This window comes from Aplysia californica, unplaced genomic scaffold (assembly GCF_000002075.1).
Source record: "Aplysia californica isolate F4 #8 unplaced genomic scaffold, AplCal3.0 scaffold00070, whole genome shotgun sequence".
In the NCBI taxonomy this organism is placed as follows: domain Eukaryota; kingdom Metazoa; phylum Mollusca; class Gastropoda; order Aplysiida; family Aplysiidae; genus Aplysia; species Aplysia californica.
This window is the reverse complement of record NW_004797340.1, coordinates 480000-496210: the sequence shown is the minus strand read 5'-3', so window position 1 is coordinate 496210 and position 16211 is coordinate 480000. Positions and strand designations below refer to the sequence as shown.

Sequence of the window (16211 nt, the reverse complement as noted above, 5' to 3'; positions counted from 1 at the left end):
CCAAAGGCCCCAAGATCTGGAATGCTTTACCAAGTACTTTAAGAGAGATCAAATCTTTTGATTCATTCAAATGTCAGCTGAAGTCGTTTCTGTTTTTAAATTAATAAGATGAATATTTGGAGTGATTTTCTTTTAGTCAGAACACAACGTTTTATGTTACTGTTGTACGTTGTACTGTATTGTAAAGCGCTCAGAGCCTGTGTACTTTAATCGGGGTTGAGTGCTATATAAATGTCATTTATTATTATTATTATTATCAAATTATTGACTTGTTTGTAAAATGAATGTTGTAGTATGCTATGGAGTTCGGTGTTTCTTTTTTTTCTTTTTAAGGGGATATATTTTGTACCTTATTATAGTATGTATAATATATGTAACGTTATTACTTTCATTTTACTTTTACTTTTTCCTCCTCTGTTGCTGCTAAGCATCTAAGGGAGATACAGTTGTCTATGGTAGGCCAGCTCTGCAGCTCTTTCAATTGGGATATTTATTTTTAAGCCTTTAAAAACCAAACATCCCAACAGGGATCAATAAAAAGTGGAATTTTGAAGAATTTTTTAAATAATTCCTCAGGTATTGTTGACACTATCTTTTCATTGGTGGTTGGCGGGTGCTCTGGTGTGGTTCGCTTTCTCTTTCTTATCAAACTTCTTTCGTCCTTATCTCTCCTTCTTCTTTTTTCTGTTTGTTACTCTCTTGTAACACCTCTAATCTTCGGCACTTATTTGACCTTATTGTGTTGCAAGTGCCGTAAAACTCTTACTAAAACTAACGGACCCAATCTGTTCCCAGGAGTATCTGAAGACGGACCCAGCGGGCCGGGACGAGGACACGCCCATCTACATCGTCAAGCAGGGACTGGAACCTCCGTCCTTCACAGGGTTCTTTGGTGTCTGGGACAGGGACTTGTGGAGTGTGAGTCGCGGCTGTGGGGATGTTGTTGCTGTTGTTGTTGTTGGTGGTGTGCTGTCACTGTAATTGTTGTTGCTGTTATTGTTGGTGGGGCTGCTACTCTCTCTCTCTCTCTTGCCCTTTTTAACTCCCAGTGGAGCATAGGCCTTCAACAACATTATTCCAGCTGCCCTGTGCATCTTTTGGTGCTGCCACTATCTCTCTAATTGTTGCTATTGTCACCATCTTTGCTGTCCTTGTTGGGGTTGCTTTTTTCTTATTATAGATGCTGTTACCCAGACCGAAGGGCTAGAACCCAAATGGTCGCTGGATCGGGAAAGTAAAGTAAAAGTAAAGTAAAGTGATGCTGTCACTGTCATCGCAGTTACTGTTGGTTGTGCAGCCATAGTGTTGTTACTCACATTATTGCTGCTGTTACATTCGGGGGGGGGGGGGGAGAATAATTTTCAGTCACTAAGGACATCATTTTTTTTCCTCAAACGAGAATGATAAAGGGGAAGCAGATGTGACTGGGTTCTTGCTTCTTTTTTTTTTCTGCAAGTATTTTGTCCTTACAGTTTTCGGTGTTGTTTGAGAAAATTGGTTCACAGTTTGTTGTTTTGTTTTTCTGTTTCCCAGAAGGGCATGAGCTTTGAGGAGATGAAGAAACAGATTGGTGAGGGGAACATGCCCATTGCTCAAGTCAAAGAGGTCAGTCCACAGATACCGGTAGATGGCGATAAATGTCATCCTGTCTTAACTTTTAAAACAGGGAACTGCGCTCACAGCGTTATGGCTCATACACCCCAAACATCCGTGTTCAAAATGATAAATAATAATAATAAATTACACTTTTATTTGTCCCGGAAGGGCGCTTTGGTTTACAATGGCAAACATACATATACATACCTAAATACATAATTATAAATATGTACATACATTAATACATGCATAAATGCATAACTAAATACACAATATTACACAAATACAGAGCAGTTTACTAAAATGCCACTGTCGGTCGCCACTGTGCAGCCCCCTGAATTTGAGCTAGGGTTGTCGTGTCTTGCTCAAAGACACACCACAGTTCGTGTGGTATCGTGCATTCGTCTAACGCACGAATTTGTGCCCATTCACACCTATCGTACGTCTATTCGTGCGCTATCATGTGTGTTTTATATCAACATGGAAGTGAGGATGGAGAGCATAGTTCAGAGAGTAGCGTATGGTTGCTCTTTGCCTCGTGGTCCTTGTAGTTATTTGACTCAGTGAGGGAGGGAGGGAGCGGTCGGTCACAACATGAGAGCAGACTGATGATATTTCATGGCTGCCATAAAACTCACCACTAACACGAATGACAACTGCCATCACTGCATGAACACGGACAGTTGGTGGGAACACAGAAAGGGCCCAAATAAGAAATACATTCTTTGGTGCGTCTCACACAGGATACCACACAAATATGGATTATGGATATTTGGTGTGAACGAGCCGGTAGTCAGGAAATTCAGCTACCACGGAAGAATGCCGGCTGTGTTCATCAGAATTTCCCATTATCTCTTCCACTCTTTCTTCCAAATCTTTTATTCAGCAAATACTGGTCATACATCATGATTCCCATATTTTCAGCTTCTGCGTGCTATTAGTTTTGATTTTATGTATGAGATGATTATAATATGTGTCACCAAGCATGCACAGTGAAATCAGGCGCTCGTCAATTTTTGGGCGTGTAGAGATATTGGTATCACCTGAACGCTGATTTCTTTACCTTGCTTCCAATTAAATAATTATCTTGATTAGAACTCAAGATATTTGTGATTGAAGGAAGCTAGGTCGCCTGGCTCCAGTGGTGAAATTAGCCTGAAAATGGCTGCCAAAGTTTGGTAACTCCATATCTAAAGAGTCCTTTAAAACAGAAAAGTTACATATTTGGTACCTTTAATCAATGTGCTTCAGTAAAATTCACATGGAAATGTGTTTTTATAGGGACATTAAAGAGGTTGAGCCCTAAAATAAAAATTCAATAAAAATGTCCATACTTTCGGGAAAATACCATTTTCTCCCATTTCTGTATTTTGACAAGCGCCTGATTTCACCATGCTGCCTCACATATTACTATAGATTCTGGGAGGTTTTACATTGGCTGTATTGATGAGTAAAAATTTTATCCCTTAAAATTCCCCAAAAATGTGCTCAAAATTTCGGGGTTCAAAGGTCAAGTCAGTTGTGAATAGAGACCTCTACTGGACAGTACTAGACCTGTACCCAGACACACGTACTCGTTTGAAGTTATTTATGTTTGTGTTGACAACATATAATCTAAACGTGGGTGGTTGATGGGTACTCTGGTGTGGTTTGCTTTTTCTTTCCTATCAAACATCTATCATCTTTATCTCCCCTTCTTCTTTTTTGTGTTTGTTACTCTCTTGTAACGCCTCTAATCTTCGGCGCTTATACGACCTTATTGTGTTGCAAGTACCGTTAAATTCTTACTAAAACTAAAAATGTAATCTAAACATTGTTTCCAATACCTTACTTTTCAAACCTTTGTTATCAGTGGTTCACCTGGTAGATGTGATATCTTGCAGAGATAGACCGCAGTATGAAAAGACTGATCGTATGTAGTGCAAAGGCACGGAGCAAAGAGAGTCGACGTTATCTGTCAATGGCAACGATCAGAAGAAATTTCATTGGAAAAGAAATGAGAATTCTTCGTTTTTTTCAGTTGCAACCCTTACAAGTTTAACAAAGTTTTTAAAAAATATGTTTTAATGTAATTCTGCTACTTATATATATCTAGCCCAGGATAGGTAAAGGTGGAAAGTGTTTGTCCATGGCCTATATCCTGATCCAGGGTGAGACAGGCAATGATGATGACTTACATATATATATTTTTTGTCAGAGTGTGTCAAACGGTGACCAGGATTTCAACGAAGTGCCTAAGTACTCGCTGGCTGAACTACAGGTCGCTCTGGAGGATTTGCCAGCGGGAGTCGACCCGTCCGCCCGGGAGGTAAGTCCAAATTTGTATTTCCAGGTGAACCTCCTCTAACGGCCACCTGTCCAAGACAATCACCTGTCCAAGACAATCACCTGTCCAAGACAATCACCTGTCCAAGACAATCACCTGTCCAAGAAAATCACCTGCACCAATGACCACCTCCCACGTTTCCCCTTCCTCTCTTTCTGTATTGTAACGACACCGTCCAAAACAATCACCTGTCCAAGGTTGTCAGGTGGGTGGTTGGCGGGTGCTCTGATGTGGTTTGCTTCTTAATATCTTTCCTATCTAACATCTATCGTCCTTATCTCCCCTTTTCCTTTTATATGTTTGTTACTCTCTTGTACCACATCTAATCTTCTGGGGCTCATATGACCGTATGCAGTTGTGAGCGCCGTAAAACTCTTACTAAAACTAAAACTGACTAGACTATGTAGTGTCCTCCGATTGCGCTGTGCTCATCATGTCTGAACTGTGTACCCTTGTGGTGCGTTGATGCTGAGATTATTGACTTAATTGATGCTATGATGAGTCTATGCTAAAATCTGTGAGGCAACAAATGCTAAGAAGATCAGTGGGTAAATTGAAGGTAAGATACATTGTTCACAGTATTCAATGACTTAATCAATACAAAGATCTGTAATCAGTGAGTTAACAGGTGTTAAGATCTGTGAGTCTACAGTTGCTAAGATCAAAGAGTTAACAGATGCTAAGATTAGGGAGTTAATGAAAGCTAAGATGAGAGAGTTAATAGATGCTAAGATCTGTGAGATAACCAACGGTAAGATGGATAACTTAATTGGTGCTAAGATCTGTGAGATAACAGACGCTAAGATGGGTAACTTAATTGGTGCTAAGATCTGTGAGATAACAGACGCTAAGATGCCTGAGATAACATGCTAACTGATCTGTAAGTTAAAACATTTTAGGAACAATGAGTTAACTGATGCTGAGGTCAGTGACTTCAGGGAAGCTAAGAACAGCGAGTTCACAGACGTTGTTAGGGTCAGTGAGTGAACATACCTCGGGCTCAGAACTATTTGCGTCACGATGCGGTGGAATCAGATGCTCGTCAATTTTTGGGCTTGTGCAGTTATTGGTATTGGTATCATCTGAAAGCTTATTCATTTGCCTAGCTTTCAATGAAAAAAATGCCCATCTATCTTAAATAGAAGTTGAGATATTTGCGATTGAAGCAGGTGAGATTGCCTATTTTCTGTGTTAAAATTTGAGAGAAAATGTGCTCCAAAGTTTGGTAACTTCAATAGCTTGAGAGTTGTTAAGAACAGAGAAAACACACATTTCACGCCTTTGCTCAACGTTTTTCAGTCAAATTCACGGAAATCTGTTCAATGTGGACACAAAAGGTGTTAAGCCAAAAAAATAAAAAAATAAAAATTGCCAAAATGGAGGTAACAAGCCTGTTTCTTCGATTTCATTATTTTGACGAGCGCCTGATTACATCACGATACCTCACATTTTGTCCCAGGCGTACTAAATATAGGCCTTAGATATAGCTAAGTGCTCTTTCGACAAAGTAGTTCTGTTTCTATAATATGCTGAGATGAGTGAGTCGATCAAAGCTGAGATGGGCGCTCTCGTGGTTGAGAGGTTAAGGTGTTGGCCTCTCATTCAAAGGCCCCGGGTTAGAAACCAGGTAGCGACCGAAAACTTTTCTTCTCTAAAATTGTCTCCTTTCACCTCCTTTCCTGCTCTCTGGCATTGTTCTGTTGTCTGCTTTCGTCTCCTCTTTCTACCCCCACCCCCTCACCCCCTTTGCCCCTTTCTCTGGGCTCCTGATTCTTTCTGCAGCATGTCTACTGCTACTCCTTGGCTCCTCCTTACTGCTGTCTTTCAGCCACACCCCCTGATATTCTGCTAGGAAAGATCTACACCTAGCCTTCTCGGACAAGAGCAAAAAATCTCAGAGGTCCCGTGTGCAAGTTGCAAATCCCTTGGTGGTCTAAAATCGATAAGAGTAGACTTCGGCCGCCACCTGGGCAAAATTCAAAATTTCCTACCAACTGAAAATTGTGTCTCCCACGCACTCATATGACCTTATGCAGTTGCGAGCGCCGTAAAATGCTTACAGAAAAAAAAAACAAAGCAAAAAACAAACAAAGCTGAGATTCTCTGTCTGTCTTCCCCCCAGATCCACCTTCGTGACGATGAGTTCCGGAAAGTTTTCAACGTGTCCTACAACGACTTCAACAAGATGGCCGCCTGGAAGCAGAAACAGCTGAAGAAGAGCGCGAAACTATTCTGAGTGGACGCCCGTGTAGACATAAGCTTATCTCAATTTTTATCAAATTTAGGGTCTGCCTATTGCCAGGGTCATCGCTTTATGGTGTGTTTATTTCTTTATCCTCTCTCTCCTCTCCTCACTTTGTCCCAGTTATGTTCTCGTACTTTTGTAAGATAAACGGTTTGTTGAACGTGAGTTGGTCTTTTAAAAAATCTTTTCTGTCAATTTCTCCCTCTCACTCTCACCTTTTTCAAAGATAAAACTTACAAGTTTCTAAATTTTTTCTCATTTTCTTCTCATACTTGTACAGAAAGTTCTTGCTTCTTTATAATTCCTTTCTTGAAAATGTTCGGGTCAGGAAAAGCAGTCAGGCTTACTGCTTGCGGAAGGTTAGTCAGCCAGGCACGAGTTAGTCAGCCAGGCACGAGTTAGTCAGCTAGGTGTGAGTTAGTTAACTAGGCATGAGTTAGTCAGCTAGGCACGAGTTAGTCAGCTGGGCACGAGTTAGTCAGCTGGGCATGAGTTAGTCAGCCAGGCACGAGTTAGTCAGCTGGGCATGAGTTAGTCAGCCAAGCACGAGTTAGTCAGCCAAGCACGAGTTAGTCAGCTAGGTGTGAGTTAGTTAGCTAGGTGTGAGTTAGTTAACTAGGTGTGAGTTACTCAGTCAGCCAGGCATGAGTTAGTCAGCCAGGCATGAGTTAGTCAGCTAGGTTTGAGGTAGATAGCTATGTGTGCTGAGTGGCTTTGAAGGCGCGAGACTGTTATAAATACATTTTGTATCTGTCTGAACTGTGACTTACCTCACTGTTTGTGGACTGCGTAGTTATGGTTCCTGCTCTACTTAACGTGTGTGTAGGCTTACAAAGAGGGCCAAAATTCCTTAACTTTCTGTCCAACTCTGTCAACTCTGTGGTTTCATTACTGGGTATGATGACATCCCAGGATGTGAAAGAGGAATGTTTTGGTGACTGAACTACAACAATAGTTTGAAGATAAGATGTCCTTTTTTTGTCCTTTTTTTTGGTCCTTTTTTTTGTCTTTTTTTTGTTGCGCGCTAGGTTTTTCTGTAATGTTTCGTTGGCTTAGTTGACGTGCCGATGTGTACTATGCTCTCATTCTCGTGGGAGACGAGATTCCTGTTCCTTTATTTGTAGGAACAGAAAAGATACTTGACAATTAATTTTAACGATGTATTGTCTCTAAATGTAGCTTGCAATTATTGGAGTGAAAGAAAAGATGTACGCCTATTTTTTCTTTGAAGTCAACTGTCACCAGTTAGTCTAAATCAACAGTAGCAGCTACCAGATGTCTGAACTTTTCGTTTTATTGAGTTAGAAAAGGGCAGTAGTGGTTGGGGAGGGGGGGGGGGAGTGTCCTAATGTTTTCGACGTGGAATTTGTATGATCTGATGTTCTTCTGTTCCTTTGGAAACCTATTTTGGATCATCGAGTCAAGATGACAGAGGAAAGAATCCATCGAGTCAAGATGACTGAGGAAAGAATCTTCTGGACAGATATCGAGTCAAGATGACTGAGGAAAGAATCCCTTGGACAGATACTGGGGATGGGTGATGAGTGTGAGAGGGATGAACAGAATGAATTTGTCTCTATTGTAGCATCACACTGGCAAAGCCCTGTGACACACTTACGCACGCACACACACATACTTCCTTTACACACACACACACACACAAACACACACACACACACACACACACCTATAGACACAAACACACACACACACACACAAACACATACACACACACACACCTATAGACACACACACACACTCACACACACCCACACACATTCCCCATGCTGTGAAGTGATTCATTAATTCACCTTGGCAATATTGCTGTGATTACTATCATCTATTTTTGTCATGTTTCCTACTAAGAAAGCTGCATTTAAGTTTGTACTTCCACTTCTGTTGCTTCCAGCAATAAACACATTTTTTAGCTTGGTTTGTGTATTTCCTTTTGAATGCATGAATAATACCATAAAGTTGATGTTTCTTTGTATATTGCTGCTGCCTTCATTCGACGTTTTCTCTCGTTGTTAGTTCAAAATGTAATCTCTACGATCCATAGATGACGTTCCACTACTCTAGGTTTGTTATTTATACTATATACATATATATATATATATATCTCTCATATATTTTGTACATGTTTTTCTGTGCGTGTTAGAGCAATGTTCTACTGCCTTACTGTGTGTTGTAATCTCATGGTAGGTTGTGACGTGTGCGTCTGTTCATAGGTTGTGACCTGTGCGTCTGTTCATAGGTTGTGACCTGTGCGTCTGTTCATAGGTTGTGACCTGTGCGTCTGTTCATAGGTTGTGACTTGTGCGTCTGTTCATAGGTTGTGACCTGTGCGTCTGTTCATAGGTTGTGACCTGTGCGTCTGTTCATAGGTTGTGACTTGTAATGTGCGTCTGTTCATAGGTTGTGACCTGTGCGTCTGTTCGTAGGTTGTGACCTGTGCGTCTGTCGAAAGAATACAAGGTGGGAAGTAAATATCAAGTTTTTCAGGAGAAGCGAAGAACTGTCTTATTCTAAACTATGGTACATTCTTTAACTTTGACTTTAACTTAGTCTTTTTGTTTGTTTGTAATTTCCTCTCTGCTTGTGTAGCTGTGGGCGTGGGCGTGGACGTGGGCGTGGGGTTACCGTCAATGATGTGACAGAAAGCAGAAAGTATCTCCTGTACTGTGCTGGCACTTTTCTCCTCTTCAGAAAAAACTATTGCAATTTGATTCACAATTTATTTTATTCTATTACTTTTTCAGCCTCAGAGAGTAGCGGCTATGAAGAGTATAGTTGTGAGACATGTGCATACCTGTGTTTGTTTTAGTTTTAGTAGGAATTTTACGGCACTTGTAACACATAAGGTCGTACGAGTGCTGAAGATTCGAAGTGTTACAAGAGAGTAACAAACACGAAATAGAAGGAGGAGAAAGATAAGGATGATAGATGTTTGATAGGAAAGAGCAAACCACACCAGAGCACCTGCTAACCAACCAACCGCCCAGATGAGTTCACTGTCTTCATCAAATGTTTCTGTACCAGCCGCAGTGAAAAAGGAAAGATACTTTGTACATTATGGGAGTGCTCTGTTAGCTTTGCTCAGTTAGTATTGTGCCCGACAACGGAGCGGATGGCCTTGGTTGGAATCCCAGTCCGAGCATTCTTGAACTCTGGTCATTTTGTGGAGTTCTCAAGGCTATCTGTAACCCGTTTGGCTCAGTCCTATATCGGAGACTTATGTTGACTTGGAAGGTCCTGCCTCTTGAATACCCAAAATAGTGTTGATAGGGCGTTAAACCTGTACACTTTACTGCACAGTACAGAGAGAATGACAAGTCGATCTTTACGGCTGTGACTTTTTTTTCATCTGTAGAGGTTCATGTTGAAGGCTGAGAATGTTGGGTGGAAGTTTTTGGGTTGTGCGTTAATTTTCTTTTTTTTTTTGCTTTGCTTTATTCAGAATCACTTCTTAGACCTCCGCTTTTGCAGTAAAACATTACACAGTACATTCCTGTCCCCTTCTGCAGTGTGAAGAGTTGATCTGTGTAAGCTGAGAAATGTTTCCTTAGTACTTTCCTGTAGTGTGCTTGTTTGCTTCTTTAATTATCATGGCAGGACTTATGCTATCTAGAATTCACTATTTACGTCGTCTGAGGAAATAGTAGACATTTCTTCAATATCATACCACAACATTCCTATGATTATTTTTCTAATTGTTTTGTTTTGCGTAGCAACATTTTGAAGCTCAAGATGCTTTTGTGTCTTCTTGTTCCTTCCCAGTAAACAATTTTGTGAATCGTATATTATATCTATATATATATATATTATTATTATAAATGAATTATGACGTTATTTTGTACATTGTTCGACCACGCTCCGTGAAGCAAAGTAACCACTGTATGATGACTGTATGGCAAAGTAACCACTGTATGATGACTGTACTGTGTGGATTTATTGTGAATCAAGTGGAGGAGATTGTGACAGAGACAGAGAGGGTTATGTTATCTGCCTGTTCTTGTGCTGTGTGGGTGTTGTATATACATGACATTTCAAAGTTCTTGTGCTGTGTGGGTGTTGTAGACATGACATCTCAAAGTTCTTGTGCTGTGTGGGTGTTGTAGACATGACATCTCAAAGTTCTTGTGCTGTGTGGGTGTTGTAGACATGACATCTCAAAGTTCTTGTGCTGTGTGGGTGTTGTAGACTCAGAGCAGTCGCGGTAGAAGTGTGTGGTAAAAATGAATGAAACTTCAAAACTAAACAAAAATAAGAATGATATTGAAAAAAGATCATTTCAACCAAGCATTATAATTATTATTTCTAAAGTTGTTTTGTTGATTATTTGGAGAACATTTGTTCTTTAATTTATTGAACGTGTGAAAATTCTGTAAGACAGTCGTGACATTGCAATGATTGTATTACTGTTACATTACGTGGTATTTGTGGGTTGGTCTTCTGCCTCTGGCTCTAAATGTTCTCCTTCAAAAATAAGAAATCAAATTATGTAGTTGAAGTCCATTGGGTTGAAAAAATGGGCTAGAATTAATTATTTCCTGATTGACTGTTTGACATGATCTCAGAGACAAACTTTTCTCATTTTTATTTTTTCATAGCTCGATTACTGAAAACTTTTTACCAAAATGTTGAGTAACCTTACACCGATTTTTTTCTCTGCTTACCCCTCCCTGGACCTAAGAATACGACAGAGTTTGGGCTTTTTCCTCTGGGTGAATGCAGCTGAACAGTGGTTTACTTTTTAGATATGACACCTAGATTTTTGTGGGTTTTTTTGTTAAGTCGATGATGGATCTTTTTGTCCCTTTATTAAAATATCTTTATCTTTTGCAAATACTGATAGTAGAAAGATGATTTTGTGATTTGTATTCACTGAGTGTTTTTTTGCTTTGTATTTCTGTTATTTGGCAGGTTGATCTTTCCATCTGTGACTTTTTTTCATGTATCTGTAGAGGTTCATGTTGAAATCAGCTCCCTCAAAACGACAGATCTGTCTCGTTTCTTTTTTTTTTTCTCCTTCCACTGTAAAGAAACATTTACTGAAAGTACATTCCTAATCTCAGTAATGTGATTCTCATTATATCATTATATGGTAAATATATCATGAGCCGGTTGAAGTGACAGTTTTATAGAAGTTTTCCGCTTCATTCATTCCAAGTTTTGTGATCAAATAAAGTTGGTTGTGAACTTATGAAACAATTTATGTACCGGTATGATCTCTAGAACTAGAATCCATGGAAAACATTCACCTTACTGTAAATCTTTTCAATTGCTGCTTCCGTTTGTGAAATTGAAACACTTTCCTGTTTATTTCAATGCGAGTGAATAATCATCAGGTCAACAATCTCCTATCTTTTTTATTTTTCCAAATTGTGTGGTGCCCTGCTGCTTCTTGAAATCTACTCTCCGCTTGCTGTATGTACAGGCTAACTGTACAAAGTACAAAGTACTACATACACAGTCATGTACCACATACACAGGCTAACTGTCCTGTCCAAAGGCAGTTTAGTTTACATTGATTTATTTCTTACTGCGCTGATTATGTAGGCTATATGGATTATTTTCCCCTCTCCGAGAATACAGCTGAACAATGCTTTTCTTTTAAACTCTGAAATCTGATTTGATTTATTTTCTCTTTAACTTTAAATGATGGATCTCTTGATGTCCTTTATCTTGGTATCTCTTGATGTCCTTTATCTTGGGATCTCTTGATGTCCTTTATCTTGGGATCTCTTGATGTCCTTTATCTTGGGATCTCTTGATGTCCTTTATCTTGGGATCTCTTGATGTCCTTTCTATTGGGATCTCTTGATGTCCTTTATCTTGGGATCTCTTGATGTCCTTTATCTTGGGATCTCTTGATGTCCTTGATATTGGGATCTCTTGATGTCCTTTATCTTGGGATCTCTTGATGTCCTTTATCTTGGGATCTCTTGATGTCCTTTATCTTGGGATCTCTTGATGTCCTTTATCTTGGGATCTCTTGATGTCCTTGATATTGAAACTGGACTGAGCTTGTCAGAATCAGAAGTCCCTTTTTTATCAGATTTTTTTGTTTGCTGTTTCGTCGTAAGGTCGTCATATCTCTGTTTTCTTTGTGGCCTACTTAATTAAGTTGTCAGGTTTTTTTCACTCTATAGCAAGAAAATTGAAATAGCTATTACAGAAACAGAAATTTCCCCAAAAAGGATTTTACCTTTCAGGAATGCAAAAAGAGGAGTTATTTTGACATTACTTTGATATTAGATTGCATGTTATGCCTGTTGTTGTCTACAAATGCAGTTTAGAAGGAGGTTTGCTGTGTTATCATGTATAAGAGTATCTTACCCTGTTTATTAAAGAACCCCTTGACAACAAATGGTGGCTCAAAGCTGAAAAATGATCACTTTTGAACAGAACGCAACAACCAAACACAGAAATTGAGAACTTTTTTGTTTTGAAGGGAATAGATTTTTAAAAAGCCTTTCTCTTAATGAATACTAAGATTAGTCACGGATCAATTCTAAGGGCCCACTGTCAATAGAAAGTAATAAAACAGAAACCATGGAACCCTGACTGCAATATTTTATCAAAGTGTACTGGTATATTTTCATTGTGCAGTCTATGTGAGTGCTTTTCTCTTGTCCTGTACAAAGCTCCCCCCCAAAAACAGGGGCTTGTCAAATAAATAAAAACTAACTGTGGATTAAAAACAGGAGCTTGTCAAATAAATAAAGTTTAACAGTTTATAACAGTGGATTAAGTCTTGGGACTGTGGGGAGCAAAGAAAACCACAAGTAATTTTTTCACAGAAAATAATATAACGTACATTCTTGCTGTCTCATTAACCGTGTGTTAACTACTGCTAGTGTCATTTTCAAATAGGGTGTATATTTCAGAAGGTATGTGTACTGTACCATACCGTACACTTTTGTTGCAAATCTCTGGTACTGTTGATGCAGCTGAATACGATGAAAAGGATCTGAGCACAGTATCCTCATGTTGTTCTTTGGCTTCCTGTACATGGCTCATTTCTACAGGGTAATGTTAAATGAGGTCACGCCGTCAGCTCTCTGTCTACCACAGACTTCTTGTCCTCTAAGTAAGTCCAGAATTATTGGAAGTTTTTCCCCACCATATCGGGCGACTGTTTGTTGGGACAAGAAGACAAAGATTGTGGGAGTGTCGCAAAGTTGTTTTTTTCCAGTGTTTTGAATCATGTCACTGACTTTGAATATTTCAGGTGTGTTCAGTATTACTTTTATTTTGGTATTGGAATTTTTTATTTTAGAATCTCACGAGTTGATTAGATTTGAATGTAAAACTTGCTTGTGACCTGTTCTTTGAAGGAATAGAGTAGTGAGTAGCACAGTCAAAGACATCTGTTTACAGTCAGCAGCACGTTCAAAGACACTTTATAGAGACAACTGTACACTGTGAAGTCCGCCTAACACTTTGCAGTCACTTGGCGCAATAATGCGCAGGTGAAAATTATCCGTTCTAGTCACCTGGCGCAGTTCTGGAACAGGCCGGAGAAGTCTGTTGCAGTCACTCTCCTGGCTGGGTGACCAGATGGGGTATTTTGTGCTGCTGGCTGTGTGACTGCAAAATGTTAAACAGAATGTGTTTAATCAGTAAACCGAAAGTAAATATAATCCCAGGTGGTTTTTTTCCTTCTATACATGAACCACCTCTCTAAATATTGAAAACCTGACTAAATCATAGAAAATCTGGCGATGCCGCAGATTCAGTTTCAGCAGCCTCCACTGTATGTGGAGAAAAGTCCACGAATGACTGCAGAGTCAGTTTCACAAGGAAATTATTGGAGGGGAGGGGAGGAGAGGAGAGGAGAGAGGAGGGGAAGAGAGGGGATGACTAGATGGCTGTGGTAGACAGCGTGACTGGGATGGAGATCTTCCTTCTCCCTACACCCACAATAATGATTAACGAATTAATAAATGATGTTTGTTTCATCTCCGTTTCCTCCACATAAATTTGTGAAATTTTAAATGTGATATTGTTTTTTTGAAAGATGTGTTGTTTTTTTCTTTCAAAACAAGTGCTGGGTTGTACTTCTTTTTTTTCCTCCTCCTGACTGTTATCTAGTTGTTAAACTATGAGTGACTTTTTGTGATATGATATGTATCAGATTACTATTTTACTTGTTAAAAATCGCGTGCAGATACTTTGTTCCTAACATGTGTGACATTTATTAACAGATGTTAAAGATTCAAAAATCCTTGTCTACCACCATGCAAGTTTGGTAGAAATTAGAAACCTCTTGTTGATGAGCTGATGAAGTATTTCCTGTTCTTTGCAACAACAACAACAACAATAACAGTGTATCACTAAATCTATTACCTATATTTATAAATTTAATTTTGCAAAGGTCATAATATTAATCCACGTTTTATTTTGTCACAATAACCACGGTCATATCAGGTCATATCATAACAGCGTTGTTTTGTAAAGCCCTCAGTGAAAGGTCAGTCACCCTCAATGATCAATGAAAGGTCAGTCACCCTCCTGTGTTGTTTGTGGTGTAGCCAACAACCTCTTTGGGTGTAGCCGAAGTATTCATCATATGTTTGACCTTTGACCTGTAACGTTTCCGTCGCATGCACGTGTGATGTGTGAGATCACAGTCGCCCTTGGACTTGGTGGTGATATACTTCAGATGATGACACGTGTTCCCAACTAGTGTGTTTAGATGTGTGTTGACTACTGTTGTTGTGTGTGTGCCTCAGTGTATGAGTGTGTGTGTGCGTGTGTATGTGTGTGAGTGTGTGTGTGTGTACTTGTGAGTGGGTGTAGCAGTGTGCCAGTTTCAGCTAACAGATGGATTGACGATTGTGATTGTAGTACTTGATTTGTATACAGAGTATATCAATCTTTTGGAATAAATAACACGTTATTAATAATTATCATGAAATAAACTTGCATTATTATAATACCTCAACTGACTTCTTAGTTAGTGAGGTCTGGTATGGCATTGTGTGGAAAGGGGATACCTGAAGCAATGTAAGGAACTGACAACAAAATGACGTCACGATTACATTTTGCTCACAGTGGGAACATTCTTTATTCACACTATTTTAGTGAGGTCACAGCAAATCAGCAAATTCAGACAGATGTTTGAATCTAAAATACGGAAGAATCTGACCGCTCTTTGTGAGAAAATCTTTAGGTTCAATATTTTGAGTTACCGATAAAACTGTCCCCGTCGTTTTATACAAGAACAATTCTGAAATTATGCAAACTGATCACAAAAATGTGAAATTATGCGATTCTGTTAATTTTAACAAAGAATGATAAAAGAAAATGATCAGAAATTATGCAAAAAATTATCAAATTTTGCTAAATTATGCGGGGTGCATAAAAACACAGGGACAGATCAAATGTGTGAGTGCTTAAAGAAAGGTACCAAAAGTCAGCTTTTAACCATTGTGAGTCAAGGGTTGTACCTAATAGGACACTCAATGCTGAACACAGGGGTTTTTGAATTGTTGAGATATCTCAAGTAGTTTTTTTAGATATTGCACATTTTGTGAGGTAGGGTATAAAATGTAATTTTGAGAAAATTAGCTTTTATTTTAAGTTTAGAACACATGATACAAACTTGAAAAAACCCCAATGATTCAATTGTTTCTGATGTATTTATTCATGGAAAATTCATTTCCAATTCGGCATTCAGTTGACATCAATATCATGATTAGAATGCAATGGTAAAACATAGCGGGGAAGAGAAAACATGCTTCAAGTTCAAGAAGAGATTTTAACACCGTCTAAAAGCAGTTTTCATTATCATTTTAAAACATACCCTACCCTCAAAATAATTCAAAATAAAATATTTAGAAGTCAAATCAATGAAAACTCTTTAACACATTGTTAAACGGTGGAACTATCATTTTTTTAATGGAAAGACATTTTGGTCAAAAAAGTGATTTTTTGGTCATTATCGTCAGTTACTTGGCCTCGCTCAAAATTCTCTGTGGCGACTTTTGGTACCTTTCTTTAGGCACACACAATTTTCTGAACGAATGACCACAATTG

General features: G+C 39.0%; 1 protein-coding gene across 1 annotated transcript in view; it reads left to right on the top strand.

Moving 5' to 3' along the window:
* Positions 1 to 15114, top strand: part of LOC101851483 (advillin) — a gene marked incomplete at its 5' end in the record, with an annotated part of 42257 nt that extends 27143 nt beyond the window's left edge. Inside the window, 4 exon segments of the mRNA XM_013079973.2 lie at positions 796 to 918; positions 1534 to 1605; positions 3794 to 3904; positions 6045 to 15114. Coding sequence (XP_012935427.1) covers positions 796 to 918; positions 1534 to 1605; positions 3794 to 3904; positions 6045 to 6158 — 420 coding nt within the window.
* Between the last annotated feature and the right edge of the window lie 1097 nt (positions 15115 to 16211).